The 27,960-nt window shown below is 33.7% G+C and overlaps 1 protein-coding gene across 2 annotated transcripts; it reads left to right on the top strand.

The window, feature by feature from the left end:
* Positions 1-1,188: 1,188 nt before the first annotated feature.
* On the top strand, positions 1,189-26,655 carry LOC117321595 (tryptase-like). Of its 2 annotated transcripts, none has more exons than XM_033876067.1 (6): positions 1,189-1,405; positions 1,730-1,907; positions 2,963-3,062; positions 7,237-7,399; positions 8,361-8,503; positions 26,119-26,655. In XM_033876067.1, exons 1-6 carry the CDS (start codon positions 1,339-1,341, stop codon positions 26,266-26,268), a joined length of 801 nt encoding a protein of 266 aa, XP_033731958.1. In that variant the 5' UTR covers positions 1,189-1,338; the 3' UTR covers positions 26,269-26,655. The 2 variants fall into 2 exon arrangements, with proteins under 2 accessions (XP_033731958.1, XP_033731957.1); XM_033876066.1 differs by lacking the exon at positions 26,119-26,655 and adding an exon at positions 8,918-9,374 and having other exon boundaries at positions 1,196-1,405.
* The last annotated feature ends 1,305 nt before the right edge of the window (positions 26,656-27,960 follow it).

Consider the following 27,960-nt stretch of genomic DNA (forward strand, 5'->3'; position numbering starts at 1 on the left):
CAATGTGTTTATTGTTTTTGATTGAAATTCATTATACTGCAAAAGTATTTTATGCCGACTGAATAAGTCATCCCACAGCACCAAAAATGCCATTCTGTCGTCTGCTAGACTGGACCCGGTCATTGAGTATAAAAGTGAAAGTTCTTTAAAACAGTTTGTTCCTTGCGTTTCACAGATTGTCGTATCAACTAATACCTTTTCTCAGGTTACAGACAATCGCCAAATAGCAATCCCGAGCAGTGTTTCCACTTCCAATCAAGAGAAACTTCAAAATACCCCAGGTTTCTTCGCGAGTTCTACTTTCGATTCGTGCGTGTTCAATTTTCAAAGCTAGACATAGCGGCCGACTGCATCACTTATGATTTCCGCGAATAAGACGTCTCGCGATTTCGAAGTTAACAGGGAAATAGTTTTGTTACAGTTTCTCAATTTAGAAATTTATTTTGCATATTCTAACGTCAAATATATGTTAGAAAGAAACAAACGGTGCTGGAAATCATGTTCATCTTCAACGCACTATTTTTGCAGCTGATTTTTATCATGTGGCATTTAAAAAAAGCAGGCGGCGATTTGTTTGTTGGTTCAGTTTTCAAAATTGACGAAAATTGTGAGGCAATGTAAATATAAGTATTGAACAGTGGTTTTAATGTTGTTATAGTCGTACTCCAAATTGCTTAAAACATTGATTAATGTATAGGTACATGTATTTATATTTTAATTTGCATCTCTATGCATTTCTATCTCTTTTCCTTATATGTCCGTTAATTTCTACCTTGTGTCGATTCAGGACAACTTACTGTGTAATGATTAAAACTGTGGTCATTAGGCATAAACTAAGATCATTTCATTGTTTTCACAACTTGAGATAGAACAATCAAATGACGACCGTCTACAATTAACTGTGAAGTGGTAATGGTAACGACATTGATAATTGATTGACGTCACACGGGCTTTGACAATAGCCAACGTGTTTCACTTGGAATGTTATCAAAAACAAAATGACACCAAACCAGTAACGTATTGGTACGGCACAATACTTGAGGTCAAAACCACAAGTTGTAATTTTCCCGGCCGATTAAGTTTTATCCACTTGTGATATTTTTTAATTCGGAGATATTACAACTTAGCTGTAGGGTTCTGACGATTCCGTGACAATATCTTTCACTGATGATAATGGACTTGTACTCCGTTACGATATCTCTTCAGAGATTACATCTACTTTGTGTCACTTACAGATCGTACATTGTAACATGATTTGCTCGAAGCAAAGTTGATGGAGGGGATGATTAGAACATATAAATACCAGTTTCGGCTGACAATCAGTACTTCGAAGAAGCTATGGACACACGATTGATTTTGCTGGCCCTGACCAACTGTGGGTTCGCTATGGGAGCCAAGCTTCCTAGTAAGATATACCACATATTTAAAGTTTTTTGTTTGTTTGTTTAGTTTGTTTGGGTCTTTTCTATTCATTTATTTTATTTTATTAATCGATTGATAGGTGTCAATCTAATAATGTTGAGCCATATGTATACAGTATACATTATCAATATAGCATGACTGTTTCGCTACCATGTATTCACGAAACACAAATATTAATTTTATTTCATGAAACGCTTCATTTAAAAGATAATTTTGCAATCTGCTACACTGCTATCTTAATAGGAGACATAACGATAAAGCTTTATAGTAATCCACCAGTACTTCATGAACCTGTTGTTCCTTGTAGTGGACGGCAAAGGCAATGGTCCGGGCATGCCGCCTGCCATTGTTGGAGGAACAGATGCCGCAGAGGATGCGTGGCCATGGCAGGTGAAACTGCTGTACGGAGAAAGCTTTTGGTGTGGCGGTACACTTCTTAATGACGAAACCGTACTGACGGCGGCTCACTGTATCCACAATAAAAAGTAAGTCACACGAACTATCATATCTCCACCCAACTTTGTACATTTACGTTTATTCAGATATATTCTTACATATATTAAATGCATTATAAAATCATGTTTAAATAGTTATTGTTTCCCCGACGCCCTCAGCTTTCAAAGAAATGGCCTTATATCCATTCAATGGCAGACCAATTAGATGATAAGGGAAAAGTCGTTTTATCTTTCTGCAATTTTGCGGAATAATTCGTGCTTGCTTCTCTGGTGCGTTTGAAGCAGACTTTTCTTGCTTTGAAAATAAAGAATGGGTATCTTTTTAAAAGCTGTTAGAATCAGTTGCAGCTGATTTTACCATCTCTGCCCCATCCTCATTTATAATATTATGTACAGTATGACACATATTTTTATCTTTCTATCAATGTGGTTTCCTTCGCTTTGTCTACTTTATTGTTCCATTCCAATCACCTCCTATGTTGATATTCTTCCTTTCAATTCCACACATTTGTTACCAGTCATTTTCTCAAGTTCTCGATGTTAGTTTTATGTTAATTGACAAATATTTTTCTGCATGAACTTTACACGGACATATCTTTGTTATAGAATCAGAATTAGATATATAGATTGTATTTATAAGTTCGTTAAGACACGTGTATCCTTGCACGTTTTGCAGAAATGTCCACGACACAACTTACACTGTAAGGTGTTAAAATTTGGTCACACGCATAGGGGCACATTTTACAAACTAGTGATTGCTTATTTTTTCCACCCATGCATATTCCGTTCAATTTAGAGTTCAGGAATTCGGATTTTCACTACGGCTTGTCCTTTTCTTTGCCTTCTTTTTCTCCCTCTTTTAGTTTGAACTATGGAATTATTCATATATCAATTACACCACTAATCAGAGTTGAGTGTCACCAGGAAGGTTTAATAGCTGCAAACTTAGGTATATAAAATGTATATGGAACTCTAACAGCCCGTATTTCATGTATATAAAAATGACCTTGTTACAAATACTGGTTCATATTCCTTTTATAGTAATATACAATTACCAGGCCTCTTACTACTGTTTTCTTTTGAAGAAAAAAGTATTTCAGAGTAGTAGTAGGGGATTACAACCGACGAAACGACGAAAAGAAGACAAGAGGTGAAAAAAAGATAAGAGTGAAGAAAATAAGAAAGGTATATAACATATTACATCAATGTTTCATATATTATATCAGGTATATCATATATTACGCAAGGTATGTCATAAATTATATCAGTTATATCATATACTAGTGGGGTGACACCTAAAGGATGTAACAGAAAGAATGAAGCGGAGTGAGGGGCAATAACTATGTGTCAGCAGTTTTCATCAAAACCACTCAATGTCTTAATTTCAACCAATGAGAAGACTATGTGTTGTTGGGCTGCGGAGGTCAAGTGATCAGTTGTCCAACACTTTATCACTAGGCCCCCACCCCAAGGTTGCGGTTTCGAAACCGACGTGGGGCATTGACTTGTTCTGACTGTAGGTCGGTGGTTTTTCTCCGGGTACTCCAGCTTTCCCCACCACCAAAACCAGGCACGTCCTTAAATGTTCAAATGACCCTGGCTTTTAATAGGACCTTAAACAAAAAAAAGTAAAACTGTGTTGCTGCTAAGGAAATGAAACCCATGCAGTTGAATTTGCTGTCCCACAATACCCATATTTCATTGAAATCAGACAATATCTAAATGAGGTTAACAAAGGGACCAGTGTTTCATGATTTACCTACATATCCAATTTCATTAAAATAAGAAAATATCTTAATTTGGACCAATCAGAGGCTAGGAAATGGCGGTCATTTTGTTTTAAAAAAAAGGGTAAAAGTGAGGTTACAAGAGTAGCAGGTGTCCCATGATGTACCTACATACCAAATGTCATTGTAATCAGACAATATCTTAATTTGGACAAATGTCCTCGAAAAATAGGGATTAACTCGCTCAGATAGAAATAGCCAGGATTTCATTGGAATCCACTCGCCCAATATTAATCTTGGAGAAAATTGTTAATAAATCAAACTTGCGCGAGAAAAATCACATTTTTGTATTAATTCCCCAGTAAACCATAATGATACAAATGAGAGAAGGAAGATTTTTTGTTTGTTTGACAAAGCCATTTCATTTAAATGATATTTCGAGATTCCCCCGTAGTTCAAAGTCAGTATCAGTGTCTTTGTCAGACAATGTCAGTGGTCCATGTCGAGCAAATTTAGGAAATTGTCTATAACTTTTTTTTTATTTGAAACTTTCGCAACTTATTCAGTAGTGTTGGGAATCACTATTGAGTTCACGATCGATCATCAACATATCGATAATTGATCGAACATGAATAGAAATTATCTGAAAAGCATTAATACATTAATTAATTTAATATCATCTCTTACTCTTACATATATTTGCTTTGTTAACTTGGTTAATCACCCTGTGAATAGCCAGTCAGTTTGAGGCAGGGTCTCCTTGTAGTAGTTAGTGACTACCGCTACACAACATGCAGGAGGCCTGTCTGTCAACATACCATCCAGAAATTTGAGCAATAATTTATGAAAATGAAGCTTACCAAGCAAAATAAACAATGTTTTCATTTCAAATAAATGTTTTAAACTTCTTTTAAGACAGCAGTGTACACTAGTTTGCCTGTTTTCTGAAAAAAATAAGTATCATTTTCTTCGGTGCATGAAAGTGAAAGGTTTAAATATGTTGTATGGTATTTGAGGCAAATAAATTTGAAAATTTACTTCATTTATTTATTACTATATATTAATGTTCAATATACTGCTAGTGTGTACTGAAGTACATGTACAGTAGTTCCTTGAAAGTTTGTGTAATCGTAAGCTAATATATGTATGTGATATGTTTCTCGAAACGTTGCTACTCGACATAAACAAATATCAGCTGATCAAGATATCAAAAATTAAACATTCATCACCTAACGAAACCGTAATTTCATTAAACAAACGTATAAAGAAACTAAATGTTACATATTTAAACATCGCCTGTCTCTAAAACGTACATATGACATTTACAGTAGGGCTACTCGAAGCTTACGCGAGTTTCATTTGTTATCGAAAAGAACGCTGATCTGGGTTGACGATGAATACTGGTCTTGTCAAGCAACACGTTTGGTCATAGTTGAACACCTATGACCTCCAATGTAATATTAAAAAGTCCTGGTCCTGACGGGAAAATGTAGTACAACTCACTTAGACTGCAGCTAAAGCCTTGAGTTGAACGTGTAAGCGGCGTGAAGTCCGCGGGAAATCATTTCAGCGACAATACCCGATGAGTTTAGAATCGCGTTATCTATAGTTTTCCTTTATATATGTGGACAAACCGACCAAACCAGTTGTATTTATAATTTCTATTACTTATAAACTTCATACCATCAAGATAAACGGACCTGTTGATGTTAATGCAGGATTTGAAAGTCATCATCAAGATGACTTGCCCAAAACAAATATAAAACCAGCTGATCCGTAATGATTTTAATGCTAATAACTTTGTATGCTGATACGGTCCATCTGTTCAACCGTTCTAATCGGAAGAAAACGCCCGGTCTTACGTCATCAAAGCAGTCGGTCTATGTATAGGAAAATACCCCAGTTGAGTGGAAAAATAATGAGAAGGTCGAAAAGATAGGCAATTTTCAAAACAATCTTGTGACCGTTCTGTTAAAGATATTGAAAAACTAAACAGACCATTTTCTTCAGGAAATATTTATCTATTTATATGTGCATCATATATGTTTCTGGATTTTTGGGGGGAAATTTTAAGGGGGATTTAAATATAACCTCTTAGTTAAAATGTCGATTTTGGCATGCTTGACCCAATATATTTCATAAAAGAAAAAATGCACAGGGATACCAAATACATCCATACCTAGATCGAGCCTAGTTTTACAATAGTGGAAAAAAATCAGCTTAATCCTTTGAGCAATTTTTTCCGTCTCTAAACCGCTATTATATCCAGCAAAATCGGCGAATTAGCTTGTATTATCATTACGTTCCGTAAGGTACGATAATAGAGTTATCGCACCTTACTGCACGTCATTCTTTATAACATCAGGTTTATCATCAATTATCTTAGATATGCCATATGTTACATCTGGTATACCATAAGTTATATAAGTTATATATCATATAATGTATATCAAATATGACACTAAGTATATAATATCTTACATCAAGAATATCATATATTACATCAGGTATATCATATATTACATCAAGTTTCATCAGGTTTATCATATACTACACTAAGTGTATCATATATTACATCAGATATACTGTACATTATAACAGGTATATCATTCATAACATCAGGTATATCATACATTATAACAAGTATATCATTTATTACATCAAGTATATTATACATTATAACAGGTTTATCATTTATTACATCAGGTATATAATATGTGACACCGGGTATATTATTTATAACATCAGGTATATCATACATTATAACAAGTATATTATTCATAACATCAGGTATATCATGCATTGTAACAGATACATGTATATCATATATTACATCAGATATACTGTATATTATAACAGGTATATCATTCATAACATCAGGTATATCATACATTATAACAGGTATATCATATATTACATCAGGTATATCATACATTATAACAGGTATATCATATATTACATCAGGTATATCATACATTAAAACAGGTATATCATTTATCACATCATGTATACAATACATTATAACAGGTATAATATTTATTACATCAGGTATATGAATCATTTTAACAGGTTTATTATTTATCAAATCAGGTATATCAATCATTATAACAGGCATATCATATATTACATCAGGTATATCATACATTATATCAGGTGTATTATGTATTACATCAGGTATATCATGCATTATAACGGGTATAATATTTATAACATCAGGTGTATCATATATGATATCAGAGATAAAGATTTGTATGTACCAGATATATACTCATTTTTTACGACTTATAACTGAGTTACGGGTGTTTTAATGTAATTTGACACCAGTCACACATACCATATACATAGGAATCCGAGCATGTGGATAGTAAACGATTCCCCTGTTTGAGATTTTCCTTAAATGTAAAAATAATTTCAAATTCGTTAAACCGGTCCCGATCTGATAACCACCAATGTTTATATTGCCTAGATAAGGAAGGCTATACTAATCCAGTGTTAGGCGAAGAAGATGAAACAGTGTAATATGATGAAAATAATGATAAAGTGTTTTATGAGGACTATCATAATAGTGTAATACTATACGGTTTATCATTTTTAAAACTACTAATTATAATCGTGTGTGTATGTTTATGTAGCATCCTGATTATGCCCGTGGAGTTCTACATGATCTGGCAATCATGAAGCTTAAGAAAAAGGTGAAGTTTAATCAATACATTCAACCAATACCCGGACTGGCGAATGACACCATGGACTTGATGAACAGTACTTGTTATGTTACTGGATGGGGAGAAGACGGAGGTTTGTAATATTTACTTAATTAAGTTACTGACTGGAGAAAATACAACAGTTTGTAACATTATAGTGAGTTATGTAACTAGCTTGGAAGAATACAAAGCTTTGTAACATTTACTTAATAATGTTACTGGCTGAGGTGAATACAAAGGTTTGTCATATTTAGTTACATATGCTGGTTTGGGCAAATACAAAGGTTTTTAATATCAAGTTACATATACTGGTTTAGGAGAATACAAAGCTTTGTAGTATTTAGTTAGATAAACAGGTTTTGGAGAATATAAAGGTTTGTAATATTAAGGTGGGTATGTTACTGACTGGGAACAATATAAAGGTTTGTAATATTTAGTTAGTTATGTAACTAGCTGGGGACAATATAAAGGTTTGTAATATTTAGTTAGTTATGTAACTAGCTGGGAACAATATAAAGGTTTGTAATATTTAGTTAGTTATGTAACTAGCTGGGGACAATATAAAGGTTTGTAATATTTAGTTAGTTATGTAACTAGCTGGGGAACATATAAAGGTTTATAATATTTAGTTGTCAATAGCACAAGGTATTCAACATGTGTCATCTAAATGTATTGCATTTCTATTTACATTTTGTCTTCTAGTCAGCTAAGGAGATTGAATATTGTCGACATTGATAGGTACTCGGTCACAGTTAAAAAATAACTAAGGGGCAATAACTCAACGTAGATTTGGTCACATTGTGTCTCCCTGCAAGATAATTCAAAGGAAAACCCATATCATATGAAGGCATTTTTCCGCATTTGTTGCCACCTACATCATCTGTTTCAAGTCAATGTGGCTCCTTAGTCGACTTCATCTTTTATTTTGTTATTGCATTTTCCTAGTCTTATCTCAAATATCCTGTCTATTTACCCAGAAATCAAACTGGACAAACGTTATTTACCAAAGTATTACATGTAGCAACATTGAATGATATATATCATCCGCTCCACAGGACCATGGGGTTCAGCCATAATCCTTCAGGAACTTCAAACATATGTGGTGACCAATGAACAGTGTCAGGCCGGCATCGTGAAAGGCCCCGCTGTCACTGACGATATGATCTGTACGGATTCGGAACCAAAAGGCGCCTGTTATGTAGGTTCACAACTAAATACCGATTTATTTGAATTACCAATGGCGAAATGCACTACCTTTGAGATAATCAATTAATATGTATCAAATTGGTCATATCATTACACAGACTATTCTTTACATAAAAGTAGTATTTTGCAATATTTTGAATGTATACTATGACGATTAATGAATACTACTATACGCTTGGTTAGATAGTAATATTACAGTATCGTTACAATGTTTCATCTCGTTTTCTGTTCGAGTCATCTGTCCTAATATGCAGGATTCCCCTCCGGAATCTTGACGGCTTAAGGGATAACGAATACCGTGTCTGCTGGTAACATTTGTGCTTTATATTTGGATATAAAAGATTAATTTCTTGATTTTTTTAAAAACACATCCGTCATTAACTGGTGGTGGTGTTGTATTTCCCAGGGTGACAGTGGCGGTCCTCTCCAGTGCTTGGTGGGTGGTACCTGGGTACATGCGGGAGTGGTATCGTGGGGTAACGAGAACTGTCGAGTCGGGCCTACCGTGTATGCGAGGACCTCTTATCATAGGGATTGGATCTTGGATAACATGTAGAGAGTAATACCACAAATCAAATGTGAACTTACACATGCAGTCGTTGGGTGATCATGATGTAACATTTCTATATGTTGATAACCTACACCGACCATCTTAGTTTATAGGAACTGTGAAGTAGTGTATGCTCAGAACATTAAGAAGGTTTAGAGACTTACAATGCCAGCGTGTTCGTGACAGAATCCTGTATTTCCATGTTAACATACTGATGTAAATATTATTTGCGCTGTTACGTTTAGCATTGTTTTTATATACATAATCAAAAAGGTGTATATAAACATTCCTTAATAAATCTATTGTTTTACTATCTCGTGTTTTCTTTTACAACGTTTGAACTTTTGTCACGAAAATAATTAAGATAAATTACAATCATAATACCGTCTCAACATGTATTCAAATGTACACATCTGTCTAACGGGACTACATCACCAACTGTCGCCTCAACATATATACACTTCAGCTTAATGGGACTACATTACCGATATACCGTCTCAATATATATAAACCTCTGTCTCACGGGACTACATTATTCATATACCGTCTTACTATCATGTATACACCTCTGTCTAATAGGACTTCATTACCGTCACAACTTGTATACTAAATATCGAAATATCTGTTATATTAAACGGAAAAAACATTCAATATCCTCTATATATCACAGAACAAGTATCACAATTTATATCGTAACATATACATCTTTTACAATATAATATTTTTATTCAGTTAAAGCGATTGTTATGTCCGACAAAGCGATGAATCTTCTCTAAAATAGTTTTTTTCCTCGGATGAGAGAGCCATACAAAAAGTTAAAGTGGCGCCGCGCCGTCTTTGGGTTTTTTCTTTTTTTTTTTTTCACTCTCACTCAGTCACACCTTGTGTGGTACAAGATATCTCATTGATACAAAGCAAAAATTCACATATTCTTAAACATTAGCTTTTTACATATGGTAAATACTGTGAATCACATGTTCTTAAGACATTATGTTTGTATAAAATATGGTAAATACATTGACATTGCACAAAATTCACTTAGACACATTACAATATAACAACATGCATGCATTTTTGTATACATGAGGCAATTAATTTAATGCTCATTAGTAATATTATACATAATAATGCACGATGTTCCCTATCAAAAGTACCATAATGATACAAATTTCTATCAAAAAAGCATCTTAATTCATGATTATGACATATTTAGACAGTTATCATAGTTAACATTATATTTAATAATTTAAATGTCTTTTCCATAAATGTGCTAACTTTTCTAAGAAGAACAGTATTGCAAATTTAAAACATTTCTTTCAAATTCAAGATGATCGGGTGATTATAGTGATACATTCGTATATATTTTTCCTCAGAGCAGTAGTCTGTTTGTGGTTACAAATGAATAGATAACGAAATTCGTCCCCAACATCTATGTTACAGAGAGGACATACTCTGTTTTCTCTCACTATACCTGTCCACCTTCCAGTTTAATTGGGAAATTTCAAATTCGATATTCTTAGTTTAGCTATTAATTCTCTATCCTTCTTCCCATGCCGTTTCAAATATTGTTCTTGTCCGAAATTATTCTTAAAGATAAAATAGGTGGCGCCTCTTGAAGATATCGTTATGTCATTATTCCATCTTTGGATAAATTGATCGTGCAACGTTGAGTTTTTCAGTAAAATTTTGCTTACAAAACATGTTTCTTGAAAGATCTATAAGTGATTTATTCCAGAATTACCAAATAATATTTAATGTTTTGCAACCACTTAAATTTGATGACATAATTTTCATGAAGCTTGTACATAACTTTGTAAATTGTACCAGAGTGCTTATCATGAGTAATAACTAGATTATACCAAAACATTGTCATTTTACAATTGATTTCAATTTGAATAGGATATCAACCTGTTTCTCCATAGCCCATATCATTAAGAGTCCTTCTAAGATTTAATATCGACTCGGGGTGAAATAACGACTAAGCTTAGACCGCAGATTCTTCCAAAGCCTACAACAACAGGGGGTCGAACCTATTTACTTTGCTAATGTCATATTTTGCTTTGCGAGAACAAAAATGGCTGCGCCCATCTGCTTCGGAGCACAGAGGTGAGTAAAGAATCTGTTGCTGATTGCGAGGATGATTTACGATGATTTCTTTTTCGATTGATGTATCTGGGAGAATTATTTGTATGTTCTGTAAAAAGTTTAAGGAAAATCTCGCTTTGTATGGCCAATGTTTATAATCGTTCAAAGGCAGAGCAAAGGTTCGTCCCCCTTATGTAACACCACTGCCACACACAAATAAGAAACAGAAAATACTGTAATGACAAAACGAAAGTAGATCATTCACACATGTATGCACTTATCAGGCTCCCCGAGTGGACGACCGTCTTTGCAGACAGTGTCTCATTGATTTCCATATATACTAACTCAATCTTGGTAATACTGGTTACCAGATCTAGAGGTATCCGACAACTGTACTGTTGCTAGTCTGCGTCAGGAGTGACTGGTGGCGGGAGTTATCTGAGGACTAAATGCGGATCGAAAGGGGTGCTGGGTAAAGTCTGTGGTACGTGATACTGTCCGTTTGTCACTGGGCAAGTCTGAGAAGCATAACACTCACGTGACCAAATACCAAATACTTCCATACAAACACACAATAATACCCTCAATCACAATACACTTACAAATACAACATGTACATACCCAGTCTACATTAACAATCTCTTACAAAACTGTAAATGAATTATTTTAATTAGCGTGTTATTTCTAAAACCATAATCCATATGTACTAAACAAAATTGAAAAAACTAAAAAAGGTCTTAAATAAAAAATAAAGCAAACAAACAAATAATGAACTATTAAACTCAAATATGTTTGACTTGTATACAGACCTGTTTCGTTTAATGAAATCTACAACAGAAAGAATCATTCATCTGGAGGATTTGATACTATGCGCATTTGTTCTTTGATTTGCTAGCAGGATCTAATGATATGTTTATGTAACATACACTGAATGTATGAAGTTATATAAGGTCTTGGCCTGCCCCTGTCAAGCGACGGGACAACGAAAGTCAAGTATTATTTCACAAGATTTTTTTTTTTTTTTTTAATACTCGTGCTTTAAAATACTCGTAATCAAGCATAAAACAGTGTGTTAATCTGTATTGTTTTTAATTTGATTACTATCACAATTATAACTACATCTCTTGTATAAAAACAAATAAGTTATCCCATACAACAGGTTTCCATCAACTGTAGTTATATATTATAAATGCACAATTACCTCAATGTTATCTTCCGTTACAATGCAAACCGGTCCGTGGGGTTCTCAAAGACCACTGTATAATAATAAAAACCTATTTCTACATGTGTATGAAAAAAAAGATAAATTTGTTGGATGCGTATAGATACACTAATTGTAGTATAGGTTGCGACGCAGGGTATAGAAACAAATTGTTCCGTCTGAATACCCGATTGTTGCAGTTCAGCAATTTTCAAACAATGGAATAAGCAAGATTTTACAAAAATGTAAACGAAATTCAATTAATGCATTATGAAGTCATCTGTATGTAGTAAAAATAAGAACAGAATAAAAGTATATGCTGCCACTTCCTGGAAACGGTGATCGGAAGATATCTATTTATCGCAGGAACATATCCAAACCATTTGAAAAAATGATATGTTTTTTTGTTGTTTTTTTTCAATAGTGAAAGCTTTTTAATTTGCGTTGTCAGGCCTAAGTGAAATTAATTTTATTCATCTTAAGAGAAAATCTTTTCCACTTAAGTGAAATAAAACATAATGCAAAGGCAGCTGTTGAGTAGATAGGACACCCGCTCTAATGAATCAAATATGGACTAGTCCATCTATAGACCAAGGATTGCGTGTTTTATTTCTGAACAATTCGAGACATTTTCTCTACTCCATTTGTTGTTAGTAAAATAAATATCATTTCCCATATCATTTACTTTCACTTATGTCTAATTTCAATTATGTTGTAATTTTAATGTTTTATTTTTATTTTGTTAAGGGATAAGAATGTGTCATCGTTCAGGTTAACTCACACTGTTTCTTAGTTGTCATACATTGAATTACAGTGTTTAATAGTTTAACAACATCTTTTTATCAAAATCAGTTATTTTATTTAAATCACCTTTAAAAAGTAATAATGGTGGCGATTCTGAAACATAATTTCTAATAAATTCCAATATTTTATTATGTTAGGGAAAGAATCTTTTCATAGTTATTGGTATATGCGAAGGTTTATACTGAAGATATTAATCATAATGGAAATGATTCATAATAGAAATAAATTATAATGGAAATTAAACATAAGGGAAATAAAACATAATGGAAATAAAACAAGAGAAAGAAAATATAAGGGAAATAAAACATAAGGGAACAAACATAATGAAAATAGGACATAATGGAAATAAATCATATTGGAAATCAATCATAAGGGAAATAAAACACAAGAGAAATAAATCATCAGAGAAATATCACATAATGGAACTAAATCATCAGGAAAATAAAACATACTGGAAATGAAAACAATTTATCCGTAAAAAATGAAACTAACTCATAAGGGAAAAAAAAAATTCTCCTTCAAACAAATTGGAAATAAATCATAAGGGAAATATCACATAATGGAACTAAATCATCAGGAAAATAAAACATACTGGAAATGAAAACAATTTATCCGTAAAAAAATGAAACTAACTCATAAGGGAAATAAAAATAATTCTCCTTCAAACAAATTGGAAATAAATCACAAGGGAAATAAATCACAAGGGAAATAAATCACAAGGAAAATAAAACATAATGGAAATGAAAACAATTTCTCCTTTAAAATTAATGGAACTAAGTCATAGGGGAAATAAAACATGAAGGAAATAAAACAAAAGGGAAATAAAACAAAATGGAAATAAAACATAAAGAAAATAAATCATAATGAAAACAAAACATAAGACAAATAAAGCATAAGAGAAATAAAATATAAGGGAAATAACAAAATATGGATAGAAATCATTATGAAAAAAAAAAAACACCAGAGAAATAAATCTTAGAGAAATAAAACACATTTCAAATAAAGCATCAGGAAAAAAGCGCATAATGGAACTAAATCATAATGGAATTTAAACATAATTGAAATAAAAACAATTTCTTCTTAAAACATAATCGAGATAAATCATACGGGAAATAAACCATAGTGGAAATATTTTTTGTTTTACCTTCGAATAGAATAAAACATAATGGAAATAAACATAACGAAAAATAGAATCTGTTTCACTTGAAGGAACATAAAAATCATGGAAGTTAAAATATTTTACCTATCAATAATATTAACAACGTTTCTAACATAGAGATACTTGCTGCCTCTCTGAATAATATTTTTACTGGCGTTATTATTTTTTTTCTTTTAAGATCATGTCAACCAAACTAAGATGGCTGTGCTGTAAATGACGTATATATTGGACAAAGTAAACGAAAACCTACAAATGATAGGCAAATTCACGTCTTCAACAAGCGTTCGATAGTCCGTTTAATTTGTACAAAATGGCGAAAAGGGAAACATGAGATGCGTTTTGATGGCTAAAAAAAAAGATGTATGGTAAGCATTGAAATAAACTGAAACTGTCGCCTTACTGATCGCAGGGTAATGCATAGCTCCCGTTCTTTAGTTTCACTTTTGCTTTGACCCATTTTTGCAACGAAGTCCTTGCTTGTATTGATTGATTGACGTGTTATTGCGATTATTTCCTTTTAGAAATAAGTTTGTGCTAGAAACCAGTATGTTCCTGTTTTCCAGGATAGATTAGAACAATGACAAGGCTTCGGGTAAACATCTCGATAGGATAAGGTTGCAGTTTCACAAGATAATCAGGGACCAGGCACACTGGCCAGTAAATGAGTGGACACATGTAGTTGACAATGAGAATAAAAATATATTGGTTTTATGGTTCAGAAGCAAAAGCAGAAGCAGATGGAGAAACCATGGGGCCAGTCATGATAGACATTAGAGTATTTGTCATGATAGACAGTACTGTATTTGTCATGATAGACATTATAATATTTGTCGTGATAGACATTAGATTATTTGCCATGATAGACATTAGAGTATTTGTAATGATAGACATAAGAGTAGTTGTCATGATAGACATTAGATTATATGTCAGGATAGAAATCAAAGTATATATCTCGATAGACAGAGTATTTGTCATGATAGATGTTAGAGTATTTGTCGTGATAGACATTAGAGTATTTGTCATGATAGATGTTAGAGTATTTATCGTGATAGACATTAGAGTATTTGTCATGACAGATATTAGAAAATTTGTCATGATAGACATTAAAGTATTTGTCATGATATATATTAGATAATTAGTCATGAGAGACATAAGAGTATTTCTCATATTCGAGATTATAATATTTGTCGTGATATACACTAGAGTATTTATCAAGATAGACATTAGATTATGAGTCATGATAGACATTAACGTATTTGCCTTGATAGACAATAGAGTATTTGTCGGAATAGACATTAAAATATTTGTCCTTATAGACATTAGAATATTTGTTGTGATAGACATTACAGTATTTGTCGTGATAAATATTAGAGAACAGACAGTACAGACATTATAGACAGTATAAACATTATAGACAGAACAGAAAGTATATACATTATAGACAGTATAGAGGGTATAACTCGATAAACACTAACAAAGGTACCGTATATATTTCGGGCATCGGCGAATAAAGAAAGCGATGATATCCATTTTTGTCCTTGGAGGGGAGAGTGGGGTGTTTTCCGATCCAATACTCCTAGCACTCGACCCTTGGGTTATCGTCTTCCGCTTGCATGTAATAGTAAAATTATTAAAATAAATGTATTAAGCCTCTTAATTCGAACAATGTTGTCCATGACACTCTTTACCAACATCAATAACCAATGTTATAGCCTATCACATGTCGTTAACAAGTCGACTATATTTCGGCGCCTATCGGACTCGCACCAGTGACATAACGGTGACATCGAACTTCAGTAAGAACCTTTTGTGCTATACGACTCAAGAAAATATTGTTAATAGAAACAAGCGGGAGAAATATGCAAACATAGTTTCTAACTTATCTTAAACGGCCAATATCCGAGAGCCAAGTAAAACAGTATTCTTCAAAGGTATGGATGTAAACCTTGGGGTGTAATTATAAAAATAACGCTTTTATTGTTCACTTACCGTTCAAATTATATAAACATACCTGAAGCCAGCATTTATCACTTTAACTGTGTGCTGTTTTTGCATTTTCCATCGATATTTTTACCTCAAAATCGTAGCCGTGAAAAGATATCGAATTAATGTAGTAAATCGCTCTGATATTTCCTATTCTTATGATTTTCATCATAAAACGTTTCATACATCTTGTCACTTATATATTTAGCTATGAATACAAATTACGGGAAGTGTTTTCCATGAATTAGGGGGAAATGAAAAATCGTACTGTAGCCATTTATTATATAAACCATGCCATCATAGCACATAACACATACACATAACACATACACATAACACATACACATAACACATACACATAACACATTATACGCACACAAAACACATATAATACATAACGTATCATACATAATACATTTACCTAACACATACACATATATTTACATTCGTTCTGAAAGGCAGTTGCTACCATACGCCTTATTACCCAGTACCCCGACCCAGTGGGTGTAGGAATGCAGACAACTATTTTCTGTAAAAAAAATATGGCCGCTTACGATGAGGAATCGCTTGATGGAGAATTACACAAACACTACGTTGTGTCTGTTTGAAATTGTCATAAAATGTGTTTATTGTTTCTTATTGAAATTCATTATACTGCAAAAGTATTTCATGCCGACTGAAGAAGTCATTCGACAACACAAAAATGTCATTCTATCGTCTGCTAGACTGGACCGGTCATTAAGTATAAAAGTAAAAGTTGTTTAAAACAGCTTGTTCCTCGCGTTTCACAGATTGTCGAATCAAATAATGCCTTTTCTCAGGTTACAGACAATCGCCAAATAGCGATCCCGAGCAGTGTTTCCACTTCCAATCAAGAGAAACTTCAAAATAACCCAGATTTCTTCGCGAGTTCTACTTTCAATTCCTGCCTGTTCAATTTTCACAGCTAATCACGGCGGCCGACGGCATCGCTTATTATTTCCGCGAATAAGACGACACGCGATTTCGAAGTTCACAGAGAAATAGTTTTGTTACAGGTTCTCAATTTAGAAATGTATCTTGTATATTTTAACGTCAAATATATGTTTGAAAGAAACAAAAGTGCTGGTAGTCATGTTCATCTTCAACGCACTGTTTTTTCAGCTGATATTTTGTCATGTGACATTAAAAAAAAAACAGGCGGTGATTTGTTTGTTGGTTCAGTTTTCAAAATTGACGAAAATGGTGAGGCAATGTAAATATAAGTATTGAACAATGGTTTTAATGTTGTTATAATCGTACTCTTAATTGCTTAAAACAGATATTAATGTATAGGTATTTATATCTTAATTTGCAAAAAATCTTTTCGGGTATCGAAAAACTGATTCTTATAATAATTCTCTATCTCTTTTCCTTATATAGCCGTTGATTTCTACCTTGTGTCGATTCAGGACTACTTACTATGTAATGATGAAAACTGTGGTCATTAGGCATCAACTAAGATCATTTCATTGTTTTCACAACTTGAGATAGAACAATCAAATGACGACCGTCTACAATTAACTGTGAAGTGGTAATGGTAACGACATTGAGAATGGGTTGACGTCACACGGCCTTTGACAATGGCCAACCTGTTTCACTTGGAATATTATCAAAAAACAAAATGACACCAAACCAGTGATCATGACGTATTGGTACGGCCCGATAATTGAGGTCAAAACCACGTGTTGTAATTTTCCCGGCTGATTAAGTTTTATCCACTTGTGATATTTTTTAATTCAGAGATATTACAACATAGCTGTAGGGTTCTGACGACTCCGTGACAATATATTCCACTGGTGATAATGGACTTATACCTCGTTACGATATCTCTTCAGAGATTATATCTACTTTGTGTCACTTACAGACCGTACCTTGTTACATAATTTGCCCGAAGCAAAGTTGATGGGGGGAATGATTAGAACATATAAATACCAGTTTCGCCTGACTATCAGTACTTCGAAGAAGCCATGAAAACACAATTGGCTCTGCTGGCCCTGGCATCCTGTGGGTTCGCTGTGGGAGCCAAGCTTCCTGTTAAGATATACGATATATTTTAAGTTTGTTTTCGTTGTTGTTTGGGTCTTTTTATTTCTTTATTTTATTTTATTAATCGATTGATCGGTGTCAATATAATAATATGTATACATTATCAATATAACATATCAGTTACGACTGTTTCGCTACCATGTATTCACGAAACATAAATATTCATTTTATTTCATGAAACGCTTCATTTTCAAGGTAGTTTTGCAATCTGCTACACTGCTATCTTAATAGGAGACATAACGATGAAGATTCATAGTAATCCATCGGTACTTCATTTAACTGTTGTTCCTTGTAGTGGGCGGCGAATACAATGGTGCGGGCATGCCGCCTGCCATTGTTGGGGGAACAGATGCTGCCGAGGATGCGTGGCCATGGCAGGTGAAACTGCAGTACGGGGAAAGTTTTTTGTGTGGCGGTACACTTCTTAATGACGATACCGTACTGACGGCGGCTCACTGTGTCCACAAAAGAAAGTAAGTCACACGAACTATCATACCCCCACCCAACTTTGTACATTTACGTTTGTTCAGAAATGTTTTGACATATATCTAATGCATTTTAAAATCATGCTTAAATATCAGTCAGTTTGCTAGTTTGATTAATGCGATACTGTGGTGTTTGCTATGATTTATCGTTTCTCCGACGCCCTCAGTTTTCAAACAAATGGCCTTATATCCTTCAATGGCAGACCACTAAGATGATAAGGACAAATTCGCTTTATCTTTCTGCAATGTTGCGGAATAAGTCTTGCTTGCTTCTCTGGTGCGTTTGAAGCAGACTTTTCTTGCTTTGAAAATAAAGAATGGGTCTCTTTTTAAAAGCTGTTACAATTAATTGCAGCTGATTTTACCATCTCTGCCCCATCCTCATTTATAATATTATGTACAGTATGACACATATTTTTTATCTTTCTATCAATGTGGTTTCCTTCGCTTTGTCTACTTTATATTCTTCCATTCCAATCACCTCCTATGTTGATATTCTTCCTTTCAATTCCACACATTTGTTACCAGTCATTTTCTCAAGTTTTTGATGTGCGGCATCTTCAGAATTGTTTTATGCATTTTTTTATGTTAATTGACAAATACTTTTCTGCATGAACTTTACACGGACATATTCGTTATAGAATCAGAATTAGATATACAGATTGTATTTATCAATTCGTTAAGACACGTGTATTCTTGCACGTATTGCAGAAATGTCCACGACACAGCTTACACTGTAAGTTGTTAAAATTTTGTCACACGCTTAGGGGCACATTTTACAAACCAGTTATTGTTTATTTTTCCACCCATGCTTATTCCGTTAAATTAAGATTTCAGGAATTCGGGTTTTCACTACGGCTTGCCACTTTCTTTGCCTTCTTTTTCTCCCTCTTTTAGTTTGAACTGTGGAATTATTCATATATCAATTACACCACTAATCAGAGTTGAGTGTCACCATTTAATAGCTGCAAACTTAGGTATATAAAATGTATATGGAACTCTAAGAGCCCGTATTTCATGTATATAAAAATGACCTTGTTATGAATATTGGTTCATATTCCTTTTATAGTAATATGCAATTAACAGGCCTCTTACTACTGTTTTCTTTTGAAGAAAAAAGTATTACAGAGTAGTAGTAGGGGATTACGACCGACATAAGAACGAAAAGAAGACAAGAGGTGAAAAAAAGATAAGAGTAAAGAAAATAAGAAAGGTATATAACATATTACATCAAGGTTTCATATATTATATCAGGTATATCATATATTACACAAGGTATATCATAAATTATATAAGTTATATCATATCCTAAAGGATGTCACAGAAAGAATGAAGCGGAGTGAGGGGCAATAACTCTGTGTCAGCAGTTTTCATCAAAACCACTCAATATCTTAATTTCAACCAATGAGAAGACTATGTGTTGTTGGGCCGCGGAGGTCAAGTGATTAGGTGTCCAACACTTTATCACTAGGCCTCCACCCCAAGGTTGCGATTTCGAAACCGACGTGGGGCATTGACTTGTTCTGACTGTAAGTCGGTGGTTTTTCTCCGGGTACTCCAGCTTTCCCCACCACCAAAACCAGGCACGTCCTTAAATGTTCAAATGACCCTGGCTTTTAATAGGACCTTAAACAAAAATAAGTAAAACTGTGTTGCTGCCAAGGAAATGAAACCCATCAAGTTGAATTTGCTGTCCCACAATACCCATATTTCATTGAAATCAGACAATATCTAAATGAGGTTAACAAAGGGACCAGTGTGTCATGATTTACCTACATATCCAATTTCATTAAAATAAGAATATATCTTAATTTGTACCAATCAGAGGCTAGGAAATGGCGGTCATTGCAAACAGACAATATCTTAATTTGGACAAATATCCTCGAAAAATAGGGATTAACTCGCTCAGATAGAAATAGCCAGGATTTCATTGGAATCCACTCGCCAAATATTAATCTTGGAGAAAATTGTTAATAAATCAAACTTGCGCGAGGAAAATCACATTTTTGTATTAATTTCCGAGTAAAACATAATGATACAAATGAGAGAAGGAAGATTGTTTGTTTGTTTGACAAAGCCATTCCATTGAAATGAGTTCACGATCGATCATCATCATATCGATAATTGATCGAACATGAATAGAAATTATCTGAAAAGCATTAATACATTAATTAATTTAATATCAAGAACAGGTGAGGCAGTTATCTCCCTTTTTCCATCTACGATGAAAATTATGTAATTACCAAGTTTAAAATTGATTTATGTGAAATTTTACAATAATTTATGTAAACGAAGTTTAACCATTCATGATATATTATGTTTATATTTTTAGATAACTTTTATCTACCATTAATCAGGTAGCAGTGTACACCAGTTTGCCCAGTTGCTGAAATTTAAGTGGCAATTATCTCTTACCCTTACATATATTTGCTTTGTTAACTTGGTTTATCACCCTGTGAATAGCCAGAGTCAGTTTGAGGCAGGGTATCCTTGTAGTAGTTAGTGACTACCGCTACACAACATGCAGGAGGCCTGTCTGTCAACATACCATCCAGAAATTTGAGCAATAATTTATGAAAATGAAGCTTACCAAGCAAAATAAACAATGTTTTCATTTCAAATAAATGTTTTAAACTTCTTATAAGACAGCAGTGTACACTAGTTTGCCTGTTTTCTGAAAAAAATAAGTATCATTTTCTTCGGTGCATGAAAGTGAAAGGTTTAAATATGTTGTATGGTATTTGAGGCAAATAAATTTGAAAATTTACTTCATTTATTTATTACTATATATTAATGTTCAATATACTGCTAGTGTGTACTGAAGTACATGTACAGTAGTTCCTTGAATGTTTGTGTCATCGTAAGCTAATATATGTATGTGATATGTTTCTCGAAACGTTGCTACTCGACATAAACAAATATCAGATGATCAAGATATCAAAAATTAAACATTCATCACCTAACGAAACCGTAATTTCATTAAACAAACGTATAAAGAAACTAAATGTTACATATTTAAGCATCGCCTGTCTCTAAAACGTACATATGACATTTACAGTAGGCCTATTCGAAGCTTACGCGAGTTTCATTTGTTATCGAAAAGAACGCTGATCTGGGTTGACGATGAATACTGGTCTTGTCAAGCAACACGTTTGGTCATAGTTGAACACCTATGACCTCCAATGTAATATTAAAAAGTCCTGGTCCTGACGGGAAAATGTAGTACAACTCACTTAGACTGCAGCTAAAGCCTTGAGTTGAACGTGTAAGCGGTGTCCGCGGGAAATCATTTCAGCGACAATACCCGATGAGTTCAGAATCGCGTTATCTATAGTTTTCCTTTATTTATGTGGACAAACTGACCAAACCAGTTGTATTTATAATTTCTATTACTTATAAACTTCATACCATCAAGATAAACGGACCTGTTGATGTTAATGCAGGATTTGAAAGTCATCATCAAGATGACTTGCCCAAAACAAATATAAAACCAGCTGATTCGTAATGATTTTAATGCTAATAACTTTGTATGCTGATACGGTCCATCTGTTCAACCGTTCTAAACGGAAGAAAACGCCCGGTCTTACGTCATCAAAGCAGTCGGTCTATATATAGGAAAATACCCCAGTCGAGTGGGAAAATAATGAGAAGGTCGAAAAGATAGGCAATTTTCAAAACAATCTTGTGACCGTTCTGTTAAAGATATCGAAAAACTAAACAGACCATTTTCTTCAGGAAATATTTATCTATTTATATGTGCATCATATATGTTTCTGGATTTTTTTGTGGGGAATTTTAAGGAGGATTTAAATAGAACCTCTGAGTTAAAATGTCGATTTTGGCATGCTTGACCCAAAATATTTCATAAAAGAAAAAATGCACAGGGATACCAAATACATCCAGACCTAGATCGAGCCTAGTTTTACAATGGTGGAAAAAAAAGCTTAATCCTATGAGTCTTTTTTTCCGTCTCTAAACCGCTATTATATCCGGCAAAATCGGCGAATTAGCTTGTATTATCATTACGTTCCGTAAGGTACGATAACAGAGTTATCGCCCCTTACTGCACGTCATTCTTCAGGTTTATCATATATTACATCAGGTATATCATATATTATATCAGGTATATCATCAATTATCTTAGATATGCCATATGTTACATCTGGTATACCATAAGTTATATCAGTTATATATCATATCATGGTTATCAAATTTGACACTAAGTATATCATATCTTACATCAAGAATATCATATATTACATCAGGTATATCATATATTACATCAGGTTTCATCAGGTTTATCATATACTACACTAAGTGTATCATATATTACATCAGGGTTATAATATATTAAAGCAGGTATATCATATATTACATTAGGAATACCATATATTACATCAGGTTTGTCATGTATTGCATCAGATATACTGTACATTATTACAGGTATATCATTCATAACATCAGGTATATCATACATTATAACAAGTATATCATTTAGAACATCAGGTATATAATATGTGACATCGGGTATATTATTTATAACATCAGGTATATCATACATTATAACAAGTATATTATTCATAACATCAGGTATATCATGCATTATAACAGATACATGTATATCATATATTACATCAGATATACTGTATATTATAACAGGTATATCATTCATAACATCAGGTATATCATACATTAGAACATGTATATCATATATTACATCAGGTATATCATACATTAAAACAGGTATATCATTTATAATATCAGGTTTATCATACATTATAACAGGTATATCATTTATCACATCATGTATACAATACATTATAACAGGTATAATATTTATTACATCAGGTATATCAATCATTATAACAGGTTTATTATTTATCAAATCAGGTATATCAATCATTATAACAGGTATATCATATATTACATCAGGTATATCATACATTATATCAGGTGTATTATTTATTACATCAGGTATATCAATCATTATAACGGGTATAATATTTATTACATCAGGTGTATCATATATTATATCAGAGATAATGATTTGTATGTACCAGATATATACTCATTTTTTACGACTTATAACCGAGTTACGGGTGTTTTAATGTAATTTGACATCAGTCACACATACCACATACATAGGAACCTGAGCATGTGGATAGTAAACGATTCCCCTGTTTTAGATTTTCCTTAAATGTAAAAATAATTTCAAATTCGTTAAACCGGTCCCGATCTGATAACCACCAATGTTTATATTGCCCAGATAAGGAAGGCTATACTAATCCAGTGTTAGGCGAAGATGATGCAACAGTGTAATATGATGAAAATAATGATAAAGTGTTTTATGATGAGGATCATAATAGTGTAACTCTATACGGTTTATCATTTTTAAAACTACTAGTTATAATCGTGTGTGTATGTTTTTGTAGCATCCTGATTATGACCGTGGACGTTCTACATGATCTGGCAATCATGAAGCTTAAGCAAAAGGTGAAGTTTAATCTTTACATTCAACCAATACCCGGACTGGCGAATGACACCATGGACTTGATGAACAGTACTTGTTATGTTACTGGATGGGGATCAGACGGAGGTTTGTAATATTTACTTAAGTAAGTTACTGACTGGAGAAAATACAACAGTTTGTAACATTATAGTTAGTTATGTTACTAGCTGGGAAGAATACAAAGGTTTGTAACATTTACTTAATAATGTTACTGGCTGAGGAGAATACAAAGGTTTGTCATATTTAGTTACATATGCTGGTTTGGGTAAATGCAAAGGTTTTTAATATTAAGTTACATATACTGGTTTGGGATAATACAAAGTAATATTTAGTTACATGAACATATGTTACTGGCTTTGGAGAATATGAAGGTTTGTAATATTTAGTTAGTTACGTAACTAGCGGAGGAGAATACAAAGGTTTGTAATATTTAGCTAGTTATGTAACTAGGTGGGGAGAATACATAGGTTTGTAGTATTTAATTTGTTATTTTACAGGCAGGGAAAGACAAAGCTTTGTTGTATTGAATTACATATACTGGTTTGGGAGAATACAAAGCTTTGTAGTATTTAGTTAGATAAACAGGTTTTGGAGAATATAAAGGTTTTTAATATTAAGGTGGGTATGTTACTGACTGGGAACAATATAAAGGTTTGTAATATTTAGTTAGTTATGTAACTAGCTAGGGACAATATAAAGGCTTGTAATATTTAGTTAGTTATGTAACTAGCTGGGGACAATAAAAAGGTTTGTAATATTTAGTTGTCAGTAGCACAAGGTATTCAACAAGGTATTCAACATGTGTCATCTAAATGTATTGCATTTCTATTTCCATTTTGTCTTCTAGTCAGCTAAGGAGATTGAATATTGTCGACATTGATAGGTACTCGGTCACAGTTCAAAAACAACTAAGGGGCAATAACTCAACGTAGATTTGGTCACATTGTGTCTCCCTGCAAGAGAATACAAAAGGAAAACCCATATCATATGAAGACGGTTTCCGCATTTGTTGCCACCTACGTCATATGTTTCTCGTCAATGTGGCTCCTTAATCGACTTCTAAGCTTCATCGTTTATTTTATTATTGCATTTTCCTAGTCTTATCTCAAATATCCTGTCTATTTACCCAGAAATCAAACTGGACAAACGTTATTTTCCAAAGCATTAAATGTAGCAACATTGAATGATATATATCATCCGCCCCACAGGACCATGGGGTTCAGCGAGAATCCTTCAGGAACTTCAAACATCTGTGGTGACCAATGAACAGTGTCAGGCCGGCATCGTGGAAGGCCATCCTGTCACTGACGATATGATATGTACGGATTCGGAACCAAAAGGCGCCTGTTATGTAAGTTCAGAATTAAATACCGATTTATTTGAATTACCAAATGGCAAAATGCATTACCTTTGAGATAATCAATTAATATGTACCAAATTGGTCATATCATTACACAGACTATTCTTTACATAAAAGTAGTCTTTTGCAATATTTTGAATGTATACTATGACGATTAATGAATACTACTATACGCTTGGTTAGATAGTAATATTACAGTATCGTTACAATGTTTCATCTCGTTTTCTGTTCGAGTCATCTGTCCTAATATGCAGGATTCCCCTCCGGAATCTTGACGGCTCTAGGGATAACGAATACCGTGTCTGCTGGTAACATTTGTGCTTTGTTTTGGATATAAAAGATTAATTTCTTGATTTTTTAAAAACACACTCGTCATTAACTGGTGGTGGTGTTGTATTTCCCAGGGTGACAGTGGCGGTCCTCTCCAGTGCTTGGTGGATGGTACCTGGGTACATGCGGGAGCGGTATCGTGGGGTAACGCGGACTGTAACGTCGGGCCTACCGTGTATGCGAAGACCTCTTATCACAGGGATTGGATCTTGGGTAACATGTAGAGAGTAATACAACAAATCAAATATGAACTTAAACAGGCAGCCGTTGGTTAACCATGATGTAATATTTCTATTTTTGATAACATACACCAACCATCTTAGTTTATAGAAAGTGTATGTTAAGAACATTGAGATTATTTAGAGAATTACAATGCGAGCGTGTTCGTAGCAGGATCTTGCATTCCCATGTCAACATGCTGATGTAAATATCATTTGCATTGTTACGTTATTGAAGCTTGTATGACTCGTGCCTTGACCGGGCCTTGAACTCACGATGTACAGCACCCAATCGTCTAGCCAGAAATACCCGCAGCTCATACCGCTGCGCCACATCAGCGTTCTTGAACAAGAACGTTTCAATGGCGCAGTGATAGTCGGCCCGATATTCTGACATGATCATTGTGGAAGTCGTCTATTAGATGATATGAATAACTGGATCGCAATATATTTACATACGTGGATGAGAATTGTACACATATTACAAATATTTATCGAGTACAATTACGACAAGAAATTCAAATCCTGATCTTCGGATGTATACATTCCTTAATAAATCTATTGTTTCCCTATCTCGTTCTTTGTTATACAATGTTTGAGCTTTGTCACAAAATTAATAACGATAAATTACAATTAAGTCATAATACCGCCTCAACATGTATACAAATTAACCCTTCTGTCTGACGGGACTACATGACCAACCTACCGCCTCAACATATGAACAACTCTGTCTCACGGGACTACATTGCCAATATACCGTCTCAACATATATACAATTCTGTTTAATCTGACTGCATTTCCAACATACCGCCTCAACATACCGTCTCAACATACCGTCTCAACATATGAACAACTCTGTCAAACGGGAGAACATTACCGATATGCCGTCTCAATATATATACACCTCTGTCAAATGGGACTTCATTACCAATATACTGTATCAACATATATACAATTCCGTTTAATCCGACTGCATTGTCAATATACCGTCTCAACATAGATACACCTATAGCTAACGCCGTAGCCGGTCCCAAGCCCGCGTTGAGAAAGGAGGAGGGGATCACCAGCTGACAACATCTAACAGTCACCCCGAACTAATGTTCTAGGGACCAACCAACCAATTGTTTCCCCATAGACTTTAGTGTTAACGTTTTGGAGAATTTCAGTCAAATTCTTGAATTCAATATGACAATTATGGTTTATAACAAAAGTTTAGGGTCTTATATAACACCTAATCAAAAAACAAAATTGGGTCCTTCAGCTCAAATTTTCTCAAGGGTAGCCATTTTGAAAATGGGTGAATTTCGCAGTAAAAATTCTCAAAAATCTTAAATGTTTACATGTTTATTATTATTACCTGAAAAAAAAAATCAATCGAACTTACGAAATTGATATCAACATTTCTTATTGATAGTTACCTATCAGGCTACATATCTATTTTTTCACTTCATAACATACAGGCCAATCTGTGGTTGCCAGACATTTTATCCTTGGCTCAACTTTCTATACACAGGGTTAAGTGCTAAACTGAAACTTTAACTGCATATGATAAGCGAAATTGTTGTAAAATTACAAACATAAAAATCACGTTCCATATAGTAGCTATAGATCTAGATATACATGCAGGTAGATTAGCGTGCTCGGCGTGGGTTAAAATGAATGAATTCGGTATATAAACTTGAACACGTCATTATTATA

Source organism: Pecten maximus, chromosome 2 (assembly GCF_902652985.1).
Source record: "Pecten maximus chromosome 2, xPecMax1.1, whole genome shotgun sequence".
In the NCBI taxonomy this organism is placed as follows: Eukaryota; Metazoa; Mollusca; class Bivalvia; order Pectinida; family Pectinidae; genus Pecten; species Pecten maximus.

Bases quoted from the DNA above. Each gene is read 5' to 3' on its own strand.
- LOC117321595 (XM_033876067.1), top strand. From the start codon at position 1,339: ATGGACACACGATTGATTTTGCTGGCCCTGACCAACTGTGGGTTCGCT. The intron at 1,406-1,729 runs GTAAGATATACC...TGTTCCTTGTAG, and splicing joins TATGGGAGCCAAGCTTCCTA to TGGACGGCAAAGGCAATGGT. The intron at 1,908-2,962 runs GTAAGTCACACG...TTTCTTTTGAAG, and splicing joins CACTGTATCCACAATAAAAA to AAAAAAGTATTTCAGAGTAG.